This window comes from Colletotrichum jinshuiense, chromosome 8 (genome assembly GCF_051148585.1).
Source record: "Colletotrichum jinshuiense chromosome 8, complete sequence".
Lineage (NCBI taxonomy): Eukaryota > Fungi > Ascomycota > Sordariomycetes > Glomerellales > Glomerellaceae > Colletotrichum > Colletotrichum jinshuiense.
In genome coordinates, this window is record NC_139315.1 from 3,625,079 (window position 1) to 3,645,565 (window position 20,487).

The following is a 20,487-nucleotide window of genomic DNA, read 5'->3' on the forward strand; positions in this document are numbered from 1 at the left end:
GGATGTTTCACCCTGCATTTACGCGGAGGTTGCCCCGTGGCCGCTGTTCTATGTTGAGAGAGGAGAGTCTGATATTCTTGCCGCAAAAGCCAAAGCCTGGGCTCAGATACCCAAGACCAACCCCTCCACTTGCAGACCCAGGAAGCTCATCTGTGCATTGGCCAACCCGGACGAGCAGTTCGGGAGCGACGACCCTCGGATCCGTTGTGCAGGTCTCTTAGTTGCTGGGCGTCCGAAGTCTCGGCCGGCCCTATGCAATGCTCATTGATGCTGAGCCTGACTGTGTGGCACCTGCATTAATTAGTCGCAATCTTTGACTACTCATTTCATGGCAGGCGTGTCTTTCCATTGGGTAAGTCTACAGCGAACAGGATGCAATGGCGTCTCGATTTCCCCTGGCTGTACAACACTTCACCGTACCTGCATCTAAATGTCTCGATCAAAGGTCGCACAGCCCCAGCTACATTACTAGGAACGATGTGTCGTTATAGATATTTGATGTCAAGGGTCTATAGGGCAGCCATGTGCTTAAGTCTGTTGGTGCAATCGTCCTGAGGGTCCTCGATGGTTCCCGACGTGTTATTGAAGAAATATCCCTGCATCATTTCGTATGGACAACATACAGAGAAGCCGTCAACGAGTGCTTTCCCATGTGGTAATTGGAGCGTTTGGCAGCGACCCGGTTCCCGCCTGCCTTCCATCCACTGACCAGCAACAACTCTTAGTGTGCTTCTGACCACGCCCGCTTACCATCGCCTTGTCCCCAATTTCCCCCTCATCGACCTCCATTATTTGAATCCGCTAGGACAGGTCTTCATATCATCTTCAACATTCTGCTTCGCCGTATATTAACAGACAGCCCACGATGGACGAACACAGAGAGAAACGGCCCAAGACGGACGACGACACCAACATCTAGCATGTGGATTCCCTCGAGCGGACCACGTCGGAGCCGCCCCTCACCGTGTTCAGAAAGCATCCCTACGACGTGTACGCGAGCACGAATGACCTTTCTAGGAAGCAGATGCGGGACTGCGAAGATATCTGGTTCAAAATGGCTGATATGCTACCCGAATCCGATCTCACAGACGGCGACATCGACAAGCTTTGGGACTTTGTCTTCGCCGAGGGTTGGACATCTCGGAGCCCTGACGTGCCTTTAATGGTACCCGAATTACCAGCACGCGACGTCCGCTACCTCCGTGCTGCATCGCTCACTGTTCGGAGACTGGAGGAAGACCCAAATGTATGTTGAGCCTGTCCTTGTTGGCGTTTACTTTGTTCTACATTGCTGACACGCACTCGCTAGGCACCAGGACTACAGAGATGGACCGAGACGAAGGAGCCAGTCCATCTGAAGGTCGAGGTATCCATAGACACCTGTGTTTGGTATCAATACGTCTCTCGTTCCTCGAGCTTTCTACAACTCGAGGACCCACGCCTTCAGTTTGACCAAGGATTCGACCACGTCTCAGCTTCCGAGCGTGCCGTCATCCACCGCGACAAATGGAAGAAGGAATTTTACACTAAATATAATGTTCGTCACGCCGTGTATCTGGCTCGTCGCCGTCTTCACAGTTGGGCTAGAAGGGGCTATACCCCTCAACTGGAGGACGATTATACACGCTTAGGGGGGTTCGTCCGCATCAAACTCGCCCTCAACACCCTCGAGAAGGCTAGTTGCCGCAACACTGGAAAGTCCATCCGGGAGCAGATGACTATCGCGGAGCAACTTGCTTTGAGAAATTGGGCCCTAGAGAACATGGAATTGGACTTGACGTTTAAGGAGAAGCGGAGATGGTCTCTCCCGGATCCTGCTCTCGATTCATACCAGTCCTCTTGAGTATTGACAACAGTAACTTTGTGTTATGCATTTCTCTTTACTGTGACTACTACTGCTCCTCAAATTCCTCTCATGGTTTGTAAATTTCCATTCTCTCCGACCCCCCTTCTCTTACTGGTCCTTCCTGCCCCCTTGCCCGACTGCCTGGATGGACGTTTGATATGGTTCAGTTGATTTCCTGCACCTCTCAAGCAAAGTGAAAGGGTTTCAAGCACAACCCGAAAGTTGGAACACTTTCAGTATCCTGAAGAACAATTTAGAGAATTTTGAAGATACCCACGTTGAGGAAGGCGAGTAACGTCTCTTTCCCTACTTACCTTTCAAGTTGGCAAGTTGCTGCCGACTTTGACCCTGTGCCTTCCTAGCCCAGCTGCTTCCCATTTGAGTCTTTGCAACTCTTTGAACGCACACACAAAAACACACTCATATATAAGCCGCCTCCGCTCCAGGTATTGGATTTCTTTCTGGCTTTAACCTCCACCTACTTACACAACACCAACTATCAATCAACTACGCAATATTGCAGCCATCGCCACCACCACAACTTTTTCTCTCATAAACCGCCAACCTTTGCTTTTCATTTTTTTTTCTTCTAGATTTTAGAGAAGAATCTCATTTATCTAAATTCAAGCTCACAACCTACGCAATCAAATTTCTTTATCCGCAAACTTACCCAAGGTACGAAGCATTCTTCAACGCGACCCATCATCAGAACCTTTTCTCACAACATCTCTTTCGCAACATCTCTCTCAAAGCTTCTGTCTCGCAATTTCTCCTTGAAAAACGCCCTACCTAACAACTAGCTGTTTCAATTTTCTCACTTCTACCCCGGTTAGTTCCTTCCATTTGTCTCGAGTTGCTTCCCACATCCCTCCATGAGACATCACCAGCCGGACAAATCTTTCCCTTCACAGCATCTCGCTTCTCACTCTCAACATCCGAACCGCTTACCGAACAAACACAGTACATCATGGCTAGCTCCACCTCGAAAAGGAAAGTGCTCATCGATGTAACCGATGAGACCAGTGCTAGAGAGTCTAATGAGGTTCATTTTCCGAGCATCGCTGCACCCGCCCAAAAGAAATCGAATTCTAGCCAAACAATCGGTAGTATCGATGAAGAAGAAGCTAAAATGCCGACAAGACAAAATGCGAATGCGGCTGCGGCTAGCAACAAGCAGACTATGGGCCCCTCCGCCCCAGCGCCATCTGCAACGACTGGCACCGGAATATTTCGAGTGTTTGTAAACAGAGGCGACCTTTCTGCCAGAGAAGTTAATGCCATTGGACGCATTTGGGAGACGCTGGACAGTAGCTTCCCGCACGTAACACTTATGGCAACCACCGTTGATTTGCTTTGGGACTCTGTGTTCCACAACGGTTGGACCACGGCCTCACCTGCGGTGGGCCCTCCTGTGTTTGAAGAGCTACAGATGGACCCGAACATCCAGCAAAGATTCCGTGTGTCGGAGCGGGTACGTGTTTACAAAATATACCACCCAGGCCAGTTTCTTGTTTTGCTGACAATCAAACAAAAAGGATGGCCAGCCCGTATATCTTCAAGTCGACGTCGACGGTAACGGCAACATCTTTCGGAGATATGCCACGCTCGAAGGTCACGAGATATTAGTTTCCACGCAGGGGGACCCGAACCGGGAGAGGATCCTAGCTCAGATGACCTGGACCGTTTGTACCCTACAAGACGTGTCGAAACGGGACCACCTGGTTGCGCACAATTACCGCCACGCCGTCTACATGGCCCGGAAGCAACTGCAGTTGTGGAGCGCCATGCCGGAGCGAGCGGGCAGCTATACCCTCGCGCCGAGCGAGATGAACAACTTCAAGACAGTCGTTTTGTGCTGCATGGCGCTGGCGCGCTGGCACATAGTAAGGCCCGCCGCCTCGAGTCTTGCGACCGAGATTGACAACCTGAGAACCCGAGAGGAGACCTGCCTCCTTACATTTCCCGACCCGGAGAAGCTCCTTGGAAAATCAGGTTAGGATGTTGGAGATGGTACGGATGTATACAGCTTGGGGGCGGACTTTTTGGAGCTGAATAGACACGAGAGGAACCAAACGAAGAGAGACGTATGGCTGCATAAATGCTGGGTAACGGGCGAAACAACTGCATCAGAATTCATTAGCACGATCGATGAAGCATTCTAGCTTCATCTTACAGTTTGGTTCTTCGTTTCCTTCTTATTTCAAAACTCAATATAGCAAGAGTTAATCAACACTTGGAAATAATCCCTTCGACATGTTGACCTGAGGAAAGTATAGATCAATGGGAGAATATTACGGTCACCCTATGCCAGAAAATGACGGAATGAGGGCAGGGAGATGAATTGGGTGCTACATATCACGATTAAACCACGATATCAACATTCTTGTGGCAGTTGTTGCACTCTCAGAAGAGAGTGAAGACAGGAAATCATCAGCAAAGCTGCAATCCGATGGGATTTCATGAATGTGTTTGTAATTGTATAGAGACAAATGAGGGGGTATGGGACGTAGCTTTCCGCAAGATGAGTTGTGAACGGGGCTCACGCGTTCATCCAACGAACCACTTCTGCTAGCGTATCTCTCCCTGAATCAAGACTTCCCTTCAGGCGAGAAACTAGTGCGCTTGCGCGGTGATGACTCGTTCATGTCACTGACCCAGTACTTCCAGCACAGCAGCGTATGCAGCGTTGTCATGGACAGCACCGACAGGATGTGGTCGGAGGGTATGAGGTATTGCCCAGGGACGCTGTCCTTGCCCGGCAGCAGGTTTATCGAGAATCGGGCCCCTGGTAGCTAAACACGAAAAGGTCAGCAAATCTATAGTTGCTGTCCATAATATTTATCCCGGCGGATTGCAGAAGTTGGTATGTGTGTGTGTGTGTGTCTTACGTGCCTTTTTTGATTTGCTGAACCGGTGCATCGACATTATCTGCCGTGAGTTTGTGTCGTCCCAGACCTCGCCCTGCGCGGAAGACCATGTTAGCCCGAGTCTCTTACAGACGCGGCAAAGAAGAAAAACTCACGCTAAGAATTCTGTAGCGGATGGGGTTCCCCGATTTTTCTTCCCACTCAGAGTACTGCGGTGCTTTCCACCACGTCCCCTGGAACATCAGGCCGATCTTGATGCTGTCAGTGACCCTGCCGCCTGAGTAGCCTGAGACGACACTGTCGAAAGATTCAAAGTGGACTGAATGAAATAAAAAGTCAGCACGGGAGATAACCCAAAAAGCCGCCATAGGCATAAGTCAATCGCACGTACCGACGGGTTCGTCGGCCGCAAAGCGCCGGACCTCAATCTCGTAATCCGGCGCTCCCTTCATGTTGACTTTAGAGTGTCTCACAAAGCCAGTGTCATTTTCGTTCCGTATGAAGATGACGGCCTCGCCCGATCCGTAAGGCGAGATGGGGAAGTATATGATGACCAGGGCGTCGTCTGGTCCCTGAGGATACTTTTCCGCGACCGCAAAGATGTATTCCTTGCCTATGTTGATGAAGAGTTTTTTGATATTCTTATCTGCTTCTTTCAACCGGTAGACGCCGCTACAAGCACTGTTCTCAGCAAAGGGCACCTCTTTACCAGAGCCAAAGGAAATACGAAGGCTTACAGTCGACTTGGGATTGGTGCGTGACCCATTTTGGAGTTGTGGTCAAAGTAAAGTTTGGCGACTTTTAGTCTATAATGCGAATAAAAGAAGCAACAATATCAATCGCTTTGTATCATTGTGGTTTTATCGTCACCTCGGACTCAGTTAGTAGCGTGCGGCTGACATGTAGTTGTCCTGAAAAGAGTGCCTTGCCAAGCCGCCAGCTCCTGCTGCTAGGTTACTTCCCAGCCAGTCAATTAGACATGTGCGCTGAATTGCAAGGCGTGTCACAGAACTGACTAATACCGTACGATTTTACCCTGAGTGGGGAGCCGAATGACTGCACTCAGTCATTGCATCTCTCGCAATGTTTACTGATTAACTATGAAAGATATATACCAAGCAAGTGAATTGTTTCAAAGGCCTTGGGTACACGTAGATAGATCAACGAGGCACGTCTGTCGTTGGATTAGGCCTTGTTACATATGCAGTCAATAACAAGAGCAAAGTTGTGCACGCCACAAGAGATAATTTCTTTTTAAAACAAGCGACATCCTTGAGACTTATTACAAGGTCAGTAAGGGAGCAGATGCATGTAGATGCGGGCCGGCCCGCATCGTGGGCTTTGAGCTACCCCACACTCCGCCGCTTGTTCCCACGCGTCGCTACAAAGTCCACCCTGGGATCGTCCAGCTTGACCATGTGTTTCCCGACCAGCTTAGGTTTCAAAGTTGGATAATGCTTGCTCTGCAACTGGATTTAGGAGGATGTGGAATAAACCCGCTGATACGATCATTGCGCTTCTTGCGATCACGGTTGCAGGCAGCACCATCCTGGTAAGTCCAGGTACATATTGAAAAGAATGAAAGCCATTGATAGAAACTTGGCGCTTAATTAATATCATCCCAGAGCTCCAACTAAAGACTCAACCACTATGCAACATTCGTGATGGACCCATAACGTGCCGACAAGACGCCTACGAACTTACGACAGACAGGACAGTCCTCCCATCTGTCTTCCACGATGTGCGCCGTCGCGAATTCGCACGTCAGCCCCGGTTTCTTCGCCTTCTTCGATTTCTTTTCCTTCTTCTTAGACTTCTTGGTTGGTACTGGGAATTCGGCCAACGCATCACTCGCCGCCTGCTCAGGCTCTGGTGTTGGTTCCGCGGCTTCAGGGGGTTCTTCTGGATGTGCTGCCGATTGTCTCCACTTCAGGCTCCCGCAATAAGATCCTGTTAAAGAAGCTACGTCGTGTTCTGCCGGAACTTCTATTGCTGCTTCTGTCGCAGGTTCTGGGTCGAAATAATACGGTCGCTTTGGTTCACCCACTGGTTCAGGCTCTGCTTCATACGCTGGTTCAGGCTCTGCTTCATACGCTGGTTCAGCCTCTGCTTCATACGCTGGTTCAGCCTCTGCTTCATACGCTGGTTCAGGCTCCGGCTCCGACTCTGCTTCTGGCTCGGGAGTAATATTCGATTCAGCAGATTTCCCAAAAGCCGACTTTTCACAGCATATCTGAACCATGCTTTTCACCAGCATCTTCGAGTAAGTCGTAGCTGCATCAAAACATGCCAGAAATACAGGCTGGTTCAGAGAGTCTGGGTCCTCGAACAGGTCCTCAATACGCATTTTGATGAAGGCCGAAAACCACAGGTCATCATCCGGCAGAAGCCCGCATGCACTAGCTGCAAGAACGATGACGTCCAACGCAGGCAACGACTCTGCAAATCGAGAGATGTGTTCCTTGGCAATCTCAGCCAAATCCGGGAGACCGTAGGCTTGGGCTGCAGTATAGACATGCACACTGGTTTCGAACTGAGTCGATATCTTGGAGTCGTGCAGCAAGTGGCCATTGCGCAGGGTTTGCCAAGTACCCGTATGAAGATAATGGACGAGCACATGGCCTGCTTCGTCCGGCACGTCGGTGATGCGGATCTCATTGAAACTGCTGCAGATCCTGTCGAGCTCGACACTCGCACAGATGATGTCGCGAGGAACGACGGAGGGCTGACCACTTTTAAAGTAGACCTTACAGCCTGGGCTTTTGTACGGGCTTTAGACAAACATCAGTCCCACATTAAATGTCAATATTGTAGGATGAAACATACGACACCTCAGGCCCAACATCAAAAGCCTCGGCGATTGCCTTGCGCTCTCTAGATGCTTTGGTGGTCTTCTTCTTCGCCATTTTAGAAGGTAGTATGTTTCTGGAAACAGTATGCTGTCAAACAGTACACCAAGGTCTTGTATTTATATGCTTTAAATCGCTGGATTGCGTCCTCTTATCGATACAACATCGTTTGGAGATGTACCACTCTGCAGGCCTTGATCATGTAGTAAACTGGAACGAGAGCTTGGCTGCATGCTGCAAGGAATTGTGGAGGCGCCAGGGGAAGTGATGTATGCTCTAGTGGGGTTAACGGTGACAAGGACTCCGGCAGGCTCTAGAAGTACATCAGGCGACATCATGAGGGCTTCAGCAGACTAGCTATGCGCATATTGGCGCGTTCCTCATTGTAGTTATCTGGGACACATTATGCCGGAAGCTTGCAACCGGTGAAAGTTCCAGCATTGCATTTAGCTTGGCACAGTCCGAATAGTGATCGTCTGTTGGTCCACGTTCGAGTTGATACTGCTCATGCATATCCTGTGCGTTCTGTCCTGGCTAATCACCAATGGGGTTGCGAGGTTGGCTGCAAACAAAAGTAACACTCCCTTATCCAGTTACAGTTGGACACGCATTGCCACCGGACGGCCGCCGTAGCGCCGGCCTTCTAAATCCCAGACCCAAGTCCTTGAAATAGCAAAGAATTGGGTTTTGGGCGGGTTTTTTTTTTTTTTTTTTGGGAAGTCAAGACTTCATGTCCATATCCAGAGACTGCCCCGTTGCTGCATCGATCGCTGCAAGTCCAACACACCGTTGACGAGAATGGAACGGGTACACTTCCAATAATGTCCAGCCGGCTACGTGTCTGCGGGGTACTCGACGTACCTACTGTTGGTTGGGCTTCTTCGGATAAGGGCAGCTGTTAATACTACTGCTAGTACACGGCTTGGTTCGACGCTGATGTCGGTCGGTTCCAAGCAAATAGCGTTCAATAGCTTCTGCGTTTCAGTATTCATAAAAGTCAATAGTTGTTACTTCTGCGAAAATTCATTCACAACGAGAAAATTCTGGAGAATATCTCAGTGTTGAAATCCCTCGGGAGTCTCACACTACAACTTTGCAGCAGCGAGATGTCTAAGAAGGCCATTCATCAACTAGAGAAACCAGAGGAGCTGAAAAGTCAATGCCTTGCGCTTGACTGTCCCCGATGCTCAGTTTTAGGAAGTCAATTGCCCCCCCACGCCCTTGAGTGTAGAAACTACATCTAGACTGTAGTGGAATATAAAAAGATTTCATTCTCGCTGCGGCGTTGCTGCTCTACGAAGAACAATCCACCAGACCATCATTCTGCCCTCTCCCGTTCAATGTGTTGATTACCACGCTCAACAATTTCTCACTCTTCCGTCCTATCCCAAAAACTATAGCACCATTCTCGCATATATGCTCGTTAAGCGAGACTGCATCGCCACCCTGCGGTGCCTTCTTTCGTATTTTCTTCTTGTACTCGGCAAGGCGTTGCGGTTGCTTAGCACACATCTTCGGATCATCCCTGCACCCGCCACATGGCTGGAAGAGTAACGGATCCCTGAACTCCCATATGATATTGTCACGGAGAAAGATTGGCTCCGCGTTCCCGGAGTACATCGCCAGGGCTTTCATGCACCTAACAGTGGCCACCAGGTAGTTGTTCTCGAACCCACCAGGGATCGGGTACCAGTGCCTGCACACCTCGTCCGTCCTCGCCGGCGTGATCAGTTCTCCCATGCCCTGGCCCGAAAATATGGCCACCTGCTTGGTCAGGAGCTTCCAGCATGGCGTCTCTTCCTTGTCCGGCAATAGATTCCGCCTCTCAGACACCGACGGCGACAGACCCGCCACCTCCAGCAGGTCCCACCCCCCAATCGCCTCCTTTCCGACCGTGAACGTGCCCCTGGCTCCCTGATCGCTCTCCGAGTTCTTCTTGATTCGCTGCTGAATTTGACCATATATCTGCTTGACTTTGTAAGCGACGCTGACCTCGGGGTCGTTGTCAAGGATCTTGGCCACCAGCTCTTTTTTCGCGTAATCGCTATTTCCCAGGACCTTCTTGGCCTGTGCACCGCCGTCGGGACCGGGTGCGGCGTACTTGATGCCCGAGATGCCGTTGCGACAGGCCCAGAGATTTAGAAGGTCGAGGATGACAGACAGCTGGGGCACCAGCCAGGCCTTCTCTCTGCCCCTCTCGGTCTCGAACAAGATCACAGGTTCCACTTCGGCGTGGTCCAGTAACTCGCGGTAGCTCAGCTTCTTCGCCTCCCTGACGGCCACGCTCAGCCCCTTGCGCGTCTTGAACTGGGCCGCGACCGACGCAGAGGACCCCCGCCAGCCGATGCTGGCCGACGCTGAGCCCACGGACGCCTCGGGCCGCGGCCGCTCGATGTTGGCCTTCGAGAACCGGTATTTCTCGTAGTCACTGACCCTCGACTCGGTGCCCAGCCGGATGACAACGTCGCCGCAGTATCCCAGGACGGCAGTCGCGGATTCCAGAGTGTCGAGCGAGACGTTCCTGAGCCAACCGGGGCCACCGCCGCTGTCCGGCGCGAAGGCTTGGTTCTCGTCCTCGGCGGTCTTTGGGATGAGGTGCCACTGGACCGTGTTTTGCTCCTTGTTGTACGCGGTTGGGTAGAGCCTCCAGACGATGCCGTCAAAGTAGGTACCGGCGTCCTTCCCGTCGTCGTCTTCTAGGTTGACATCATACAGAATCTCTGCCATTTCAAGCATGGCCCCGATTGGAATTCGGAGTCCTACCGTGCCGGGACACCGCGGGACGGGGAACCCGTAGGCCACGACGGTGCTGGGGAATAGGGGTTTCCAGCATGTTCCGACCGTTTGGGAATCCATGGTCAAGAGAGCATCGAGATGAAGACAAAAGTTCAACTGGGCGTCGGGAGTGGGAGGGAGAGACTTGATTGATACAGTGGAGCAGGAGAGTTCGTTTGCCTGCGGCAGTCGGAACGTGGCGGCGATCCAAGACAGAAAATGGGCAACGGTTATGATGTCCTGCGTTGTACCTCTGAAGGTTATGATGGAGGGTGCTCCGTTGGACTCCATGTCTATGGGGCAAAGCTCGACTTCCATCTTGGTGGAAGTTTGACCTGGGCCAAGGTTAGATTTCAAAGTTAGACAGAGAGGTGATTGGGAGAATGCTCTGAGTGTTGAAATTTGAAGCACTGACTTGTCCGATCCGCTGTTTGCTTCACTTCTAGGCTCGTAACCAGTTCCTCCAAAAGTATCTTTCCAGTCGTAGGCCATATTTCTTCCACGTAATCGAGGCAAGACACAACCCACGAGTGGGTGGCATTTCCTGATATTGTGAGAATGGGACCGAGGTCGGGGCTGCCCTCCAACTCGTCCCGGACGCATTGTTGCAGCTCCCAGACAACCTCGAACCTTACTGTGAGGGTTTCAATGCCAGGGACGGCGGCGCAGTCTCTGAGAATCAAATCTTCCAAGACCTGTCTACTAGTCTTGGGGTATTCGGACACGCTCTGGCCTTGTGCGAGGTCCTTGTCACCGACATTTTCGACAGAGATCAGCGCTGTTGGCTTTTCTTTATGAGCCCGTGTGGAGATGGACCGCACCTCTCGAAGTCGAAGGGATGTTCGGAAACTCCTGTTCGAAAACTTTTGAGTTCTGTCTCTGGCTGATACTCGCGAACGCGCCTTCGAGAGAAACGGATAAAAGTCTTCATCTAGTTCACCCTCAACCTCGGCGGTGGCTTTCGATACCGATCTCTCCGCTGGGCACGGGGCAAGGATGTAACAGGTGTTTTTTTCATCTTGGGCACGCTGGTGCATTTCCTTAAGCTCTTCAACGAGCGCTTTGGAGCTGATCCTGTTTGAGTCCAAGGATTGTACAATAACCATGCGCTTCTCGACCAGGTCAAGAAATTCATGCATATACTGCGTACAGTGTGGGTCGTTGTGCAGGCGTGATATCCACTGGTGTCCTGTTAGAGATGCCCGCTTCTTCTCACATTGTTGGAATGCCTAAAAATAGAAGCTTAAGCTCACCTCCGTGACTGCCTTCTTGACAATTAGAACATGGGGTTTAGTATCGTCCGTATGCTTTACTTCAAAAAACGTGTCTTCCCGTAGTAATATCTTACCCTTGGGCCAAGGTACATCAAGCCTTGCTTCACAAAACTCCTCTACCCGCTTAAAGCCCCCGAGCATCCAAGAAGCCATCTCAAGATACAGACACCCAAGGTTCCAGATGTCAAACGATCTAGAAGCGACGCCACCAGTGAGTTCCATTTCGGGTGGGCGATATGATGGCGTGAAAGATACAAGGCGGTTGGGAGTATTCGAACGGCTGCTCATGTTTTTGATGGATGAGAGGCCAAAGTCGCTGATGATGAGCCTTCCTCTAGGATTCTCGTCGGAAGTAAACCAAAGTACATTCTCTGGCTTGATGTCGCCATGCCTTCCGTACCTTCGCTCAGACTCTTTCGGGGGACTGTGAATCGTCAGCAGCGCGCCGGCGATACCGACCATCTGCTCCGATATCCATCGCAAGTCATCGACATCAAGCGGCGTGATGCCACTAAGCGGACCTTGGTGTTTCGTCCAGTACTTGTAGAGATTACACTCTGCATAAGGAAAGATTATATGGTATCGGCCTTGGTATGCGAACGTCGCCAAAAGAGTGATCAGGTGAGGGTGGTCGAGTCCGTTGATTGATTTGAGCACCGAAACCTCTCTTTCAAAGTCATGGCCATTTATTGTATGAAGAGTCTTTACAGCAAAATACTTTGCTGGAAGCGACATCTGGGAATGACTTTATTAGCCCAGGATCCCTCCTCGCCCAACTGAGCAGTAATACCTCTTGAAGCCTTTGATGAAAGCCATGCGAACCGGCGTCAATTTCGACACGCATAACACTCCCATAACCCCCCATCTCTTCTTGTAGCCTCTCGACCTCAGTCGCATCTCGTCTCCATGGCAATATAGTGGTTGGCGGAAGGTCGTAATGCATCACAGTGCCAGAACGACTGTCCATGTCGAAAAAGGGCACAGAAAACCGGTATTGCATGTTACAGAAGGACTTTATCATAAAGAGACTCCAATCACGAAAAAGTGGGATCGGATTTCTGTCATCTTCGCCTCGTACAACCAGGCGAGTCGCTTTCGGAGTCTCAAGACGACGAAGCGGGAGGTCGTTGTCACTTATGTCATATGCAATAAAGTCTTTGATGTACTTCTCTTGGCCCATATACACGAGAAGGGCAAATATCTTTATGAATCTCTTCGGCTTGGGACTTGGAAAGATAAGATCCCCTCTGCTAGCCTCTTCAGCATTGTTATACACTGGGTTGATCTGATCGGCGCATTGTTTTACTTTCTCGTCGTGGAGCGTATGGTGCAGAATGTCGACGATGCGGTCCCGGGTAACAATTCGAGATAAGACATCGAAGGACCAGAATTCATCGATTCCATTGTTGTGCTGAATGCATTGCAGAAAAAGGTCATCTTCTAGCCTTACGTCTTCGCGGGGGTTTGTGCCTGAACCAGCGTCGACATCCTCATCAACTATCCCGAACAAAGGCAGTCGAGGTGATGACGGCACCATGGCGATGAAGTCCGTCTTTCTGCTGCTTGGTTAACATCAAAAAGAGCAACAAGTGTTGGGAATATTACGGTTGAGTTCACTTGCGCGTGTAGGGGCCAGATGGGCTCTGGTTATAGTTAAGACAATGGGGCCGCCGTAGAGGCTATCAGAATCAGCAGCGGGGAAATAAATTTGCCCGAACCCCGCGTCGAGCGCGGCTGCATATGCAGGATCAGCTGGATTTCTCTACGAATCAAGAGATGTTGAATTGGTAGGGTAAGCCTAGGGCAATGCACATTCCCCTGTATTAGTGTCTTAGTATCTCCCCACCGAATAATACCGCCAAGGTAGCCTGCTTCACGGCGTTACACATATGCTTTGGCCACTGATATCTGGAATAAGCAAGAGATGAGTGGATGAGAGGATAAGGCCCGTCCCATTCGGCTGTGGCATGCTTCTTACAGTCTTAGCTGATGAAGGCCAGAACCCCAGAACGAGTCTTTGCCCAAAGTCTCACAGCTTTACCGACCATTAGAATTTGACAAACTCGATGCGCGCCTTCATCAGATATCATCCGACGACTGCTTCACATCCCGAGCTTGACCGCATGCCATCCGACATTCTGAACCCTCTAGTTTCTGATTAAAATTCCGACTTCGGGCAGACAGTATACGAGATATAACTTTAGACCAGCCGATCAACAATGATGGGCCGACGCTCTATCTGGTAAATATTTTTGACGGTGTTTTCAGAAATTTGGACAAACATAAGGAGTTGCTTCGACCGTGGCAAGGATTTCTTACCGAGGATTTTGATCAACGGGCACATAATTGGCTGTGCGCTATGCCTTGCCAGTTCTATCCTCTGCAGATGACTGATAGATAGTCATCTGACCTTTGATTGGAGCCCAGATCATGCCGACAGATTAGCCTGCCGCTGTTGCACGAGGTGCGGGGGTTCAGGCTATCTGTCGTACAATGACGAGTTATGTACATATCACCGAGCTAGAACAATCTGCTTGGTTTTTGGAGTCCTCTCTAGCTATTGTATCTCCTCAACAAGAATAAACAATGAGTGTCCTTAACTCCTTTTTAGGTCTGGCGATTGTGCCGGCTCTCTTCGCCTTGGTGTGTGTCTACGCTGTGAAGCGCATCGTGCTATACTACAAGCTCAGGCATTTTGGAGGACCATGGTGGAGTGCCATTACGCATCTGCCTCACAGCAGAGCAATGGTTACGCCAAATTGTCACGAGTGGTATGCGGGGATGAACGAAAAACACGGTACGCACGTCTTCCTGGCCTTTGGATCGCTTCCCGGCTTCTCGTCTCCTCAAGAAACTGATTCTATAACAGGTCCCATTGCGCGCATAGGACCGGGCCTGCTGCTCACGTCGTCCCCTGAAGTCTGGACTCATGTGAACAGACATCCCGAGTACAAGCGAACCGACTGGGTTTACCACGCTTGGCGGGTTGAGCACCGTCGGGACAATGTCTTTACCCAGACAGATAATGAAAAACATGAACAGAGAAGAAGACAGATGGCCCCAGGGGTAAGTTCTTCTCGCGTCGATGCATCAACCATCACCCCCCCGCCCCATGTCACCGACATCACTGACGTGAGGTTCAATGTAGTATTCTGGCAGGGAAAACGCCGACCTTGAATCGACCATTGATGAGCGTCTCGAAGAGCTTCTGAGCCTGATCAGATCCAAGTATCTTTCGTCCACTACCCAGATTGTGCCCATGGATCTGGCAAAGAAGGTCCAGTACTTTACGCTTGACGTAATTAGCGCTGTTGGGCTGGGAAAGACATTCGGTATGCTGCGAACTGATAGCGATGTGGATGACTACCTGAAATCGACCGAAGAGGGTTTATCTGCTGTCGCCTGGTCTGTTGCCCTGGGTATCAGCTGGGTAGCTCAAGCACCCTTCATCGGCAGGTTTATTGCTCCCTCACCCACTGATAACAACGGCTTTGGTAAAATGATGGCTGCTTGTTTTCGCTATGTTGACGAGCGTACGAGACGGGATACCGATGAGCGGTCGGACATGCTAGCGTCCTTCATCAACCACGGTTTAAGCGGCGACGACCTGCGATCAGAGGCGCTAGAACAAGTGATTGCAGGCTCCGATACGACCGCGGCCGCTATTCGTGGCACCTTCCTTCAGATTATAACAAATCCCCGCGTCTACATAAAGCTCCAGCAGGAAATCGACGAGGCTGTACGTAACGGCGGCGCCCCTTGGGCCGGCGAGGGCCTTGTTACCGTTGCTCAGGCGAGGAAGCTACCGTATTTGCAGGCCGTTATCCGCGAGTCGATGAGAGTTCGGCCCCCCGTCGTGAATTTATTCTCCCGTGATACTCCCCCTGAAGGCGATACGGTTGAGGTCAATGACGAAACTCTCTTTCTACCCGGGGGTGTCAGCGTTGGATACTCGGCATACGCTATGCACCGTGACGAAGGGATGTACGGTAAGGACGCTAAAGCATTCCGGCCCGAAAGATGGTTTGATCCGGATGCCGAGAAACTCGCATCAATGGTCCGGACGAGCGACCTTCTCTTTGGTTACGGTAGGTTCATGTGTCTAGGAAAGCCGGTGGCCCAGATGGAAATTTCCAAAATCGTATTCGAGGTGCGTACTAGGTGTCCCCTGCTCAATAAGGTTCCCCAAGTAACGTATTGACGGAACGGTGACTTCGATACAGATGTTGAGGAACTTTGAGTTGGCACCGATCGACCCGGCTCGTCCTTGGAAAGCTAGGAACTGTATGGGTCTTTTCGTGATTTCGGACATGTGGGTTCAGATAACGGAGAGGGACCCTCAAGTCAACTAAAGGAAGGATATGCGGTTGATTACAGAGAGAAGATTTGTGAGAATTGGGATGTGTTGCTTAAGTTTGAAACCGATATGAAATATTTGGGAGTTGCAGTCGGATGCCTAGTCTCCTCCTCTCGCTGTCTCCACTACTGATACATTCTTTCGAAAGCTATAATAAATTTTAGCACCCTCTTGCTAGAGTTTTGGAATGACGGTAATCCTAGAAGTCGGCAAAAGTGCTAGTCTTTATACCAATACTATGTTCAATCTTCCCCCTTTTACTTGCTTCTTTTAAGTACCTTACTGCTTTCTTACTGTGCTTGAATAACTCATTCATACTCAGTTGAAGTACAACTTAACCAGGATGAAAGCAGTAGGCGACGCAATTAGGTGCTATGCCGCTAGCTACTCAGGTGCGATCGCATCACCCGCCGCTCCAAGTTCGCGCGATCCTGGTGAGCAAGCTGAGCAATTTAATGGGTTGGTAAAGTTAGGAGCAGTGAAACAGTGGGCAATAGATATATTGCAGAATAAAGACTGGTTCTTGATTCCACTAAAACCAAGCTAAGTGAAATTCCCTTGTTTCAAGGCAAATTATCCCATATTCCTAAGACACACACGGCAGTCCGGCGTTGACAGTTATCTGAGAGAGCTTTATAGCAGCTATTTGCCATAGCGTTACGGATACTAGTGTCCTATGATAACTATGCGCGCTCCTTTGTTGGAAAGAAGAGCTAGAGACTGTGTGTTGTGAGCTCGCGCTCCGAATTGATAAAACGCCAAGAAAAGTCTCACAAGCTCACTAAGACGCTTATGGCGTGACGATATTAAAGTTAGGGTCGCCTGGGTCAAGAACAGCAGCAAGCCGCTCAAGCGCCGTGACATCCCCTTCAATCACTATGCCCGCGTCTTCGAGCTTTTCAGGATCAAGCCCGTAGATCGCCAATGCAGTCAAATCGCGACTCGTTGCCGTCAGCTTCACCTGGGCATCAGTCTTCTGTCCCGCCTTGGTGTACACTAGCGCGCCGTTGGAGAGCCACAGGCGATACTGGGTGTTGATGTCGGTAACGACCACATCGATCGTGACATTCTCACTCCAGGCCTCAGGGCCGTTGATCTGGACGGCCAAGGCATCAAAGAGCATCTCAGGTGTGAGCTGCGAGACAAAGTCGGGGGAGGCCGTGGCCGTCGGCGTACCAAAGTTGCCGGAGCGTAGCTCGGTGGTCCCGGAGAGGAAGAAGTTGCGCCAAGGGCCGTTCTCGGCGCCGTAGCCGAGCTGCTCGTAGGTGTCTGCCAGCAGTTCCAGTGCCGGTTTGTTGTGGGGCGCGGCGAAGACGGCGTGGTTGAGGATCTCCGCCGCCCAGCGAAAGTCGCCGCCGTCGAACGCCTCCTTGCCGGCGGCGACTGTTTTATCCACGCCGCCAATGACTTTCACGTAACGCTTAGCCCGCTCCACGGGGATGTGCTCCCAAAGGTGTGCTGGGTTGCCGTCGAACCAGCCCATGTACCGCTGGTAGACTGCTTTGACGTTGTGGCTAACTGAGCCGTAGTAGCCTCGCGCGTTCCAGGCTTGGTCAATGGCTGGCGGCAGGACGATTTTCTCGGCAATCTCGGGTCCGTTGTATCCCTGGTTCAACATGCGCAGTGTTTGGTCGTGCACGTATGCGTAGAGGTCGCGTTGTATGGTAAGGAACTCGATAACTTTGTCGGTGCCCCAAGTGGGCCAATGGTGGGAGGCGAAAACCACTTCAGTCTTATCACCATACAGATCAATCGTCTCTGTCAAGTATTTGGCCCAGCCGTGCGGGTCGCGGACCACAGCGCCACGCAACGTCAGCAAGTTGTGAAATGTATGGGTAGCGTCCTCGGCAGCACAAAGTGCTTTGAATTGGGGGAAGTATATTAGCATCTCCGAAGGCGCTTCGGTGTCTGGCGCCATCTGAAACTCAATGCGGACGCCGTCGATGTCTCGAAAGTCACCAGTTTTTGTGATCGTGTCATTCGGCGCAATGAGGGTGACCTCCCCGGTCGAGACTGTCTGTCCAAGTCCAGCGCCAACCTGGCTCTTCTCTCCGCGCTTGAGGACGGCCCCGTACATGTAGGCCGCACGCCGGCTCATGGCGATGCCTGCGTACACATTCTCTGCTACCGCGTGCTCTAGGAAGCCTTCGGGCGCGATAATTTTTATGTTCTTCGGCACGACATCATCCTCTTTGACCATCCCCCTGACACCGCCAAAGTGATCGACATGGGAATGAGTGTAGATGACGGCCTTTATGTCCTTCTCGCCTCGTTCGCTGCAGTAGAGTTCAAGTGCTGCTTCTGCGGTCTCGCGCGATGTGAGGGGATCGATGACAATAATACCCTCTGTGCCTTCTATGAAGGTGACATTGGAGAGGTCGAGGCCTCGTACTTGGTAGATACCATCGGTGACTTTGAATAGCCCGGCGGTGGAAACAAGCCGGGACTGGCGCCATAGGCTCGGGTTGACCGTGTTGGGGGCTTCTCTTTGGTGAAGGAAGTCGTATTCATCGTTGTTCCACACAAGGTCGCCGTTTTCATTGTACACGGTGTTGGGCTCACGGGTTTTGACGAAGCCATGCCGTGCGGCAATGAAGTCCTTTTTGTTGATGAAGGGGAGACTGTCCTTGACCTCCTCCTGCTGCTTGATGATTGTGTCGGTTGCGTCTTTGGAAGCGGTCATGATTTCAGTTTGTTTTGTTTGCTTGGAGAGTTTTGAAGTTGATAATTTCTGGTCCTCATATAGTGTCCTATTCCTTCAAGGACCTGGTTTTATACTTGATCCTACCCAAGAGCTGCCGCGTATGCCTCTGAATATCTACATGGAGCGGGGTTTATTGCGTGATGATAGTCCATAGTCAGTATAACGTCACGATGCCATTGCCATTATAGTAACACAGTGTTGGATTGGTGGATTGTTGAGCATGTATGACACGAAATACCAAGTGCGGCAGAACGCATCGTGATTACGAGGACATTTCCGCCCATCGTTTAATAAATGGCTCATAGTATTGGAGTAAGACAGCGTTGGGTTGGTGGATTGTTGAGTATGTATGGCACGAGTATAATGCAGGCTCCTGCAGGCTCTCCACCTTCCTGGGTCTGAAAGGGCAACAAGAGAACGTATTAAGGCTTGAACTCCATCACTTAGGTAGAGAAAGGTTCAAATTGGTAGTATTCCCTAGTGTATAAATCGCCAAGCCAGCCATTGCGGCCTTGGCATGAGCAAGCTCGTTTGTCCTACTAGGTGCATCACTAACAATTACACCACTGCAACTCGAAAAGCTGCGGTAGGAATCGAGATTCAATAATCGGTTGATTAGGGAAGGACCTCCGGTGTATGGTATTCACATGTTTGCTATAAATATACTGCCCAGCTAGACTGATACACAAAGTGGGGAAAGGGGAGGCAGGTTTGTCAAAGGGTATCCTCCCGCATCTGGGGTTCATCCAGTCCTAACAGGTTGCAGCAGCTACATTTTTCTCAAGAGCGCTACTGGAAAGTATATATTACCTAGGCGGAAGGATCGTAATGAAGTGGAACAGGTTGATTGGATAGATGCAAAACACCACAAACACCCAACACTTTCACTCCTCCTAGGATCCACCTGACTGCCTGCTTGAGGAGCTACAGGAGTGGTGAGGTCTGAGACAGAGTTAGGCTGATCAGGCCTAACCTGGGGACTCAATCAGACTTCCTGAGTAGTACGGGGAGGGAGAGTGTCTGACTTGCTTCCCAGTGATTACCTCAAACAGTCAGTGGGTGTATGCTTGTGTAGGAGATGGTCGCTGCAGGATATAAGATGAGTTAATTCATCCTTTCGCGTTCCCCAAATAACGCCAATCATTCGCATAGTTGCTGGCATTTTTATGAAATCCCGCGGAAATTTCACTGAATATCCCGCCTGCAACCATTCAACATTACAACTGGCGTAGTAAGCCGCCCGCCTTGCGTGTTATGTGGTCCATCGATGGGGATATAGTTGCAGACCAAACGGCATGTATTAGTTACATCGCTTGCTCGGAGCGGCCCGCCGAACTCGCACGATCGAACCGCATGTGGCGAATCACATCGACCTAAACCCTACAAAAGAAAAAAAACTTGCATGCATGTGACCGTACATAACATACCCGTAGATACTCGACAACTCGTAAACCGCCAATTGGAGATCTACTGGGTTTGTTATAAAAGGCGGTAAGCAGACTGGCCAATCTCCGCTCCTATTCCACTCAACCACAGCTTTCCTTGATGCACCATTCTTGATTCTGCCAGAAAACCATCCCTTATTCAGCTGAGGCGTTGCCTCATGCCGTTAGCTGGTTGTTGGCGGTTTGCGAGTTGGTTGAGTGTCTACGGGTAGTTACATCACGTCCGAGGGATGCACACCAGAAGATCCCCGCACAGGGACAACGAGCTACCGGTATAGGCGGTGAGGGCACCAATCGGCCTTAACACCTGCCAGTTGGTTGTAGGGCCCCCCGCTTTGCGCCAGTGAGCTCTGAGCCCTATGACGATCCC

General features: G+C 50.8%; 7 protein-coding genes across 7 annotated transcripts; 3 read left to right on the forward strand and 4 right to left on the reverse strand.

Moving 5' to 3' along the window:
- Positions 1-328: 328 nt before the first annotated feature.
- Positions 329-1,843, forward strand: EsH8_VIII_000956 (uncharacterized protein; the record flags this gene model as incomplete). The annotated part of the gene is made up of 3 exons (XM_083269998.1): positions 329-352; positions 920-1,246; positions 1,310-1,843. 3 exons carry the CDS (start codon positions 329-331, stop codon positions 1,841-1,843), a joined length of 885 nt encoding a protein of 294 aa, XP_083129766.1.
- Positions 1,844-2,813: 970 nt separating this feature from the next.
- EsH8_VIII_000957 (uncharacterized protein) lies at positions 2,814-3,843 on the forward strand (the record flags this gene model as incomplete). The annotated part of the gene is made up of 2 exons (XM_083269999.1): positions 2,814-3,317; positions 3,382-3,843. The coding sequence occupies 2 exons, from the start codon at positions 2,814-2,816 to the stop codon at positions 3,841-3,843; spliced, it is 966 nt and encodes a 321-aa protein (XP_083129767.1).
- Positions 3,844-4,434: 591 nt separating this feature from the next.
- EsH8_VIII_000958 (uncharacterized protein) lies at positions 4,435-5,479 on the reverse strand (the record flags this gene model as incomplete). Its single annotated transcript, XM_083270000.1, has 5 exons — positions 4,435-4,638; positions 4,739-4,807; positions 4,869-5,032; positions 5,105-5,385; positions 5,451-5,479. 5 exons carry the CDS (start codon positions 5,477-5,479, stop codon positions 4,435-4,437), a joined length of 747 nt encoding a protein of 248 aa, XP_083129768.1.
- Positions 5,480-6,361: 882 nt separating this feature from the next.
- EsH8_VIII_000959 (uncharacterized protein) lies at positions 6,362-7,619 on the reverse strand (the record flags this gene model as incomplete). The annotated part of the gene is made up of 2 exons (XM_083270001.1): positions 6,362-7,484; positions 7,540-7,619. 2 exons carry the CDS (start codon positions 7,617-7,619, stop codon positions 6,362-6,364), a joined length of 1,203 nt encoding a protein of 400 aa, XP_083129769.1.
- A 1,236-nt stretch (positions 7,620-8,855) lies between these two features.
- Positions 8,856-13,148, reverse strand: EsH8_VIII_000960 (protein kinase family protein; the record flags this gene model as incomplete). The annotated part of the gene is made up of 4 exons (XM_083270002.1): positions 8,856-10,672; positions 10,753-11,518; positions 11,591-12,346; positions 12,402-13,148. 4 exons carry the CDS (start codon positions 13,146-13,148, stop codon positions 8,856-8,858), a joined length of 4,086 nt encoding a protein of 1,361 aa, XP_083129770.1.
- Positions 13,149-14,197: 1,049 nt separating this feature from the next.
- On the forward strand, positions 14,198-15,963 carry EsH8_VIII_000961 (cytochrome P450; the record flags this gene model as incomplete). The annotated part of the gene is made up of 4 exons (XM_083270003.1): positions 14,198-14,408; positions 14,481-14,677; positions 14,760-15,761; positions 15,835-15,963. The coding sequence occupies 4 exons, from the start codon at positions 14,198-14,200 to the stop codon at positions 15,961-15,963; spliced, it is 1,539 nt and encodes a 512-aa protein (XP_083129771.1).
- Positions 15,964-16,758: 795 nt separating this feature from the next.
- Positions 16,759-18,651, reverse strand: EsH8_VIII_000962 (sulfuric ester hydrolase; the record flags this gene model as incomplete). The annotated part of the gene is made up of 1 exon (XM_083270004.1): positions 16,759-18,651. The coding sequence occupies one exon, from the start codon at positions 18,649-18,651 to the stop codon at positions 16,759-16,761; it is 1,893 nt and encodes a 630-aa protein (XP_083129772.1).
- Between the last annotated feature and the right edge of the window lie 1,836 nt (positions 18,652-20,487).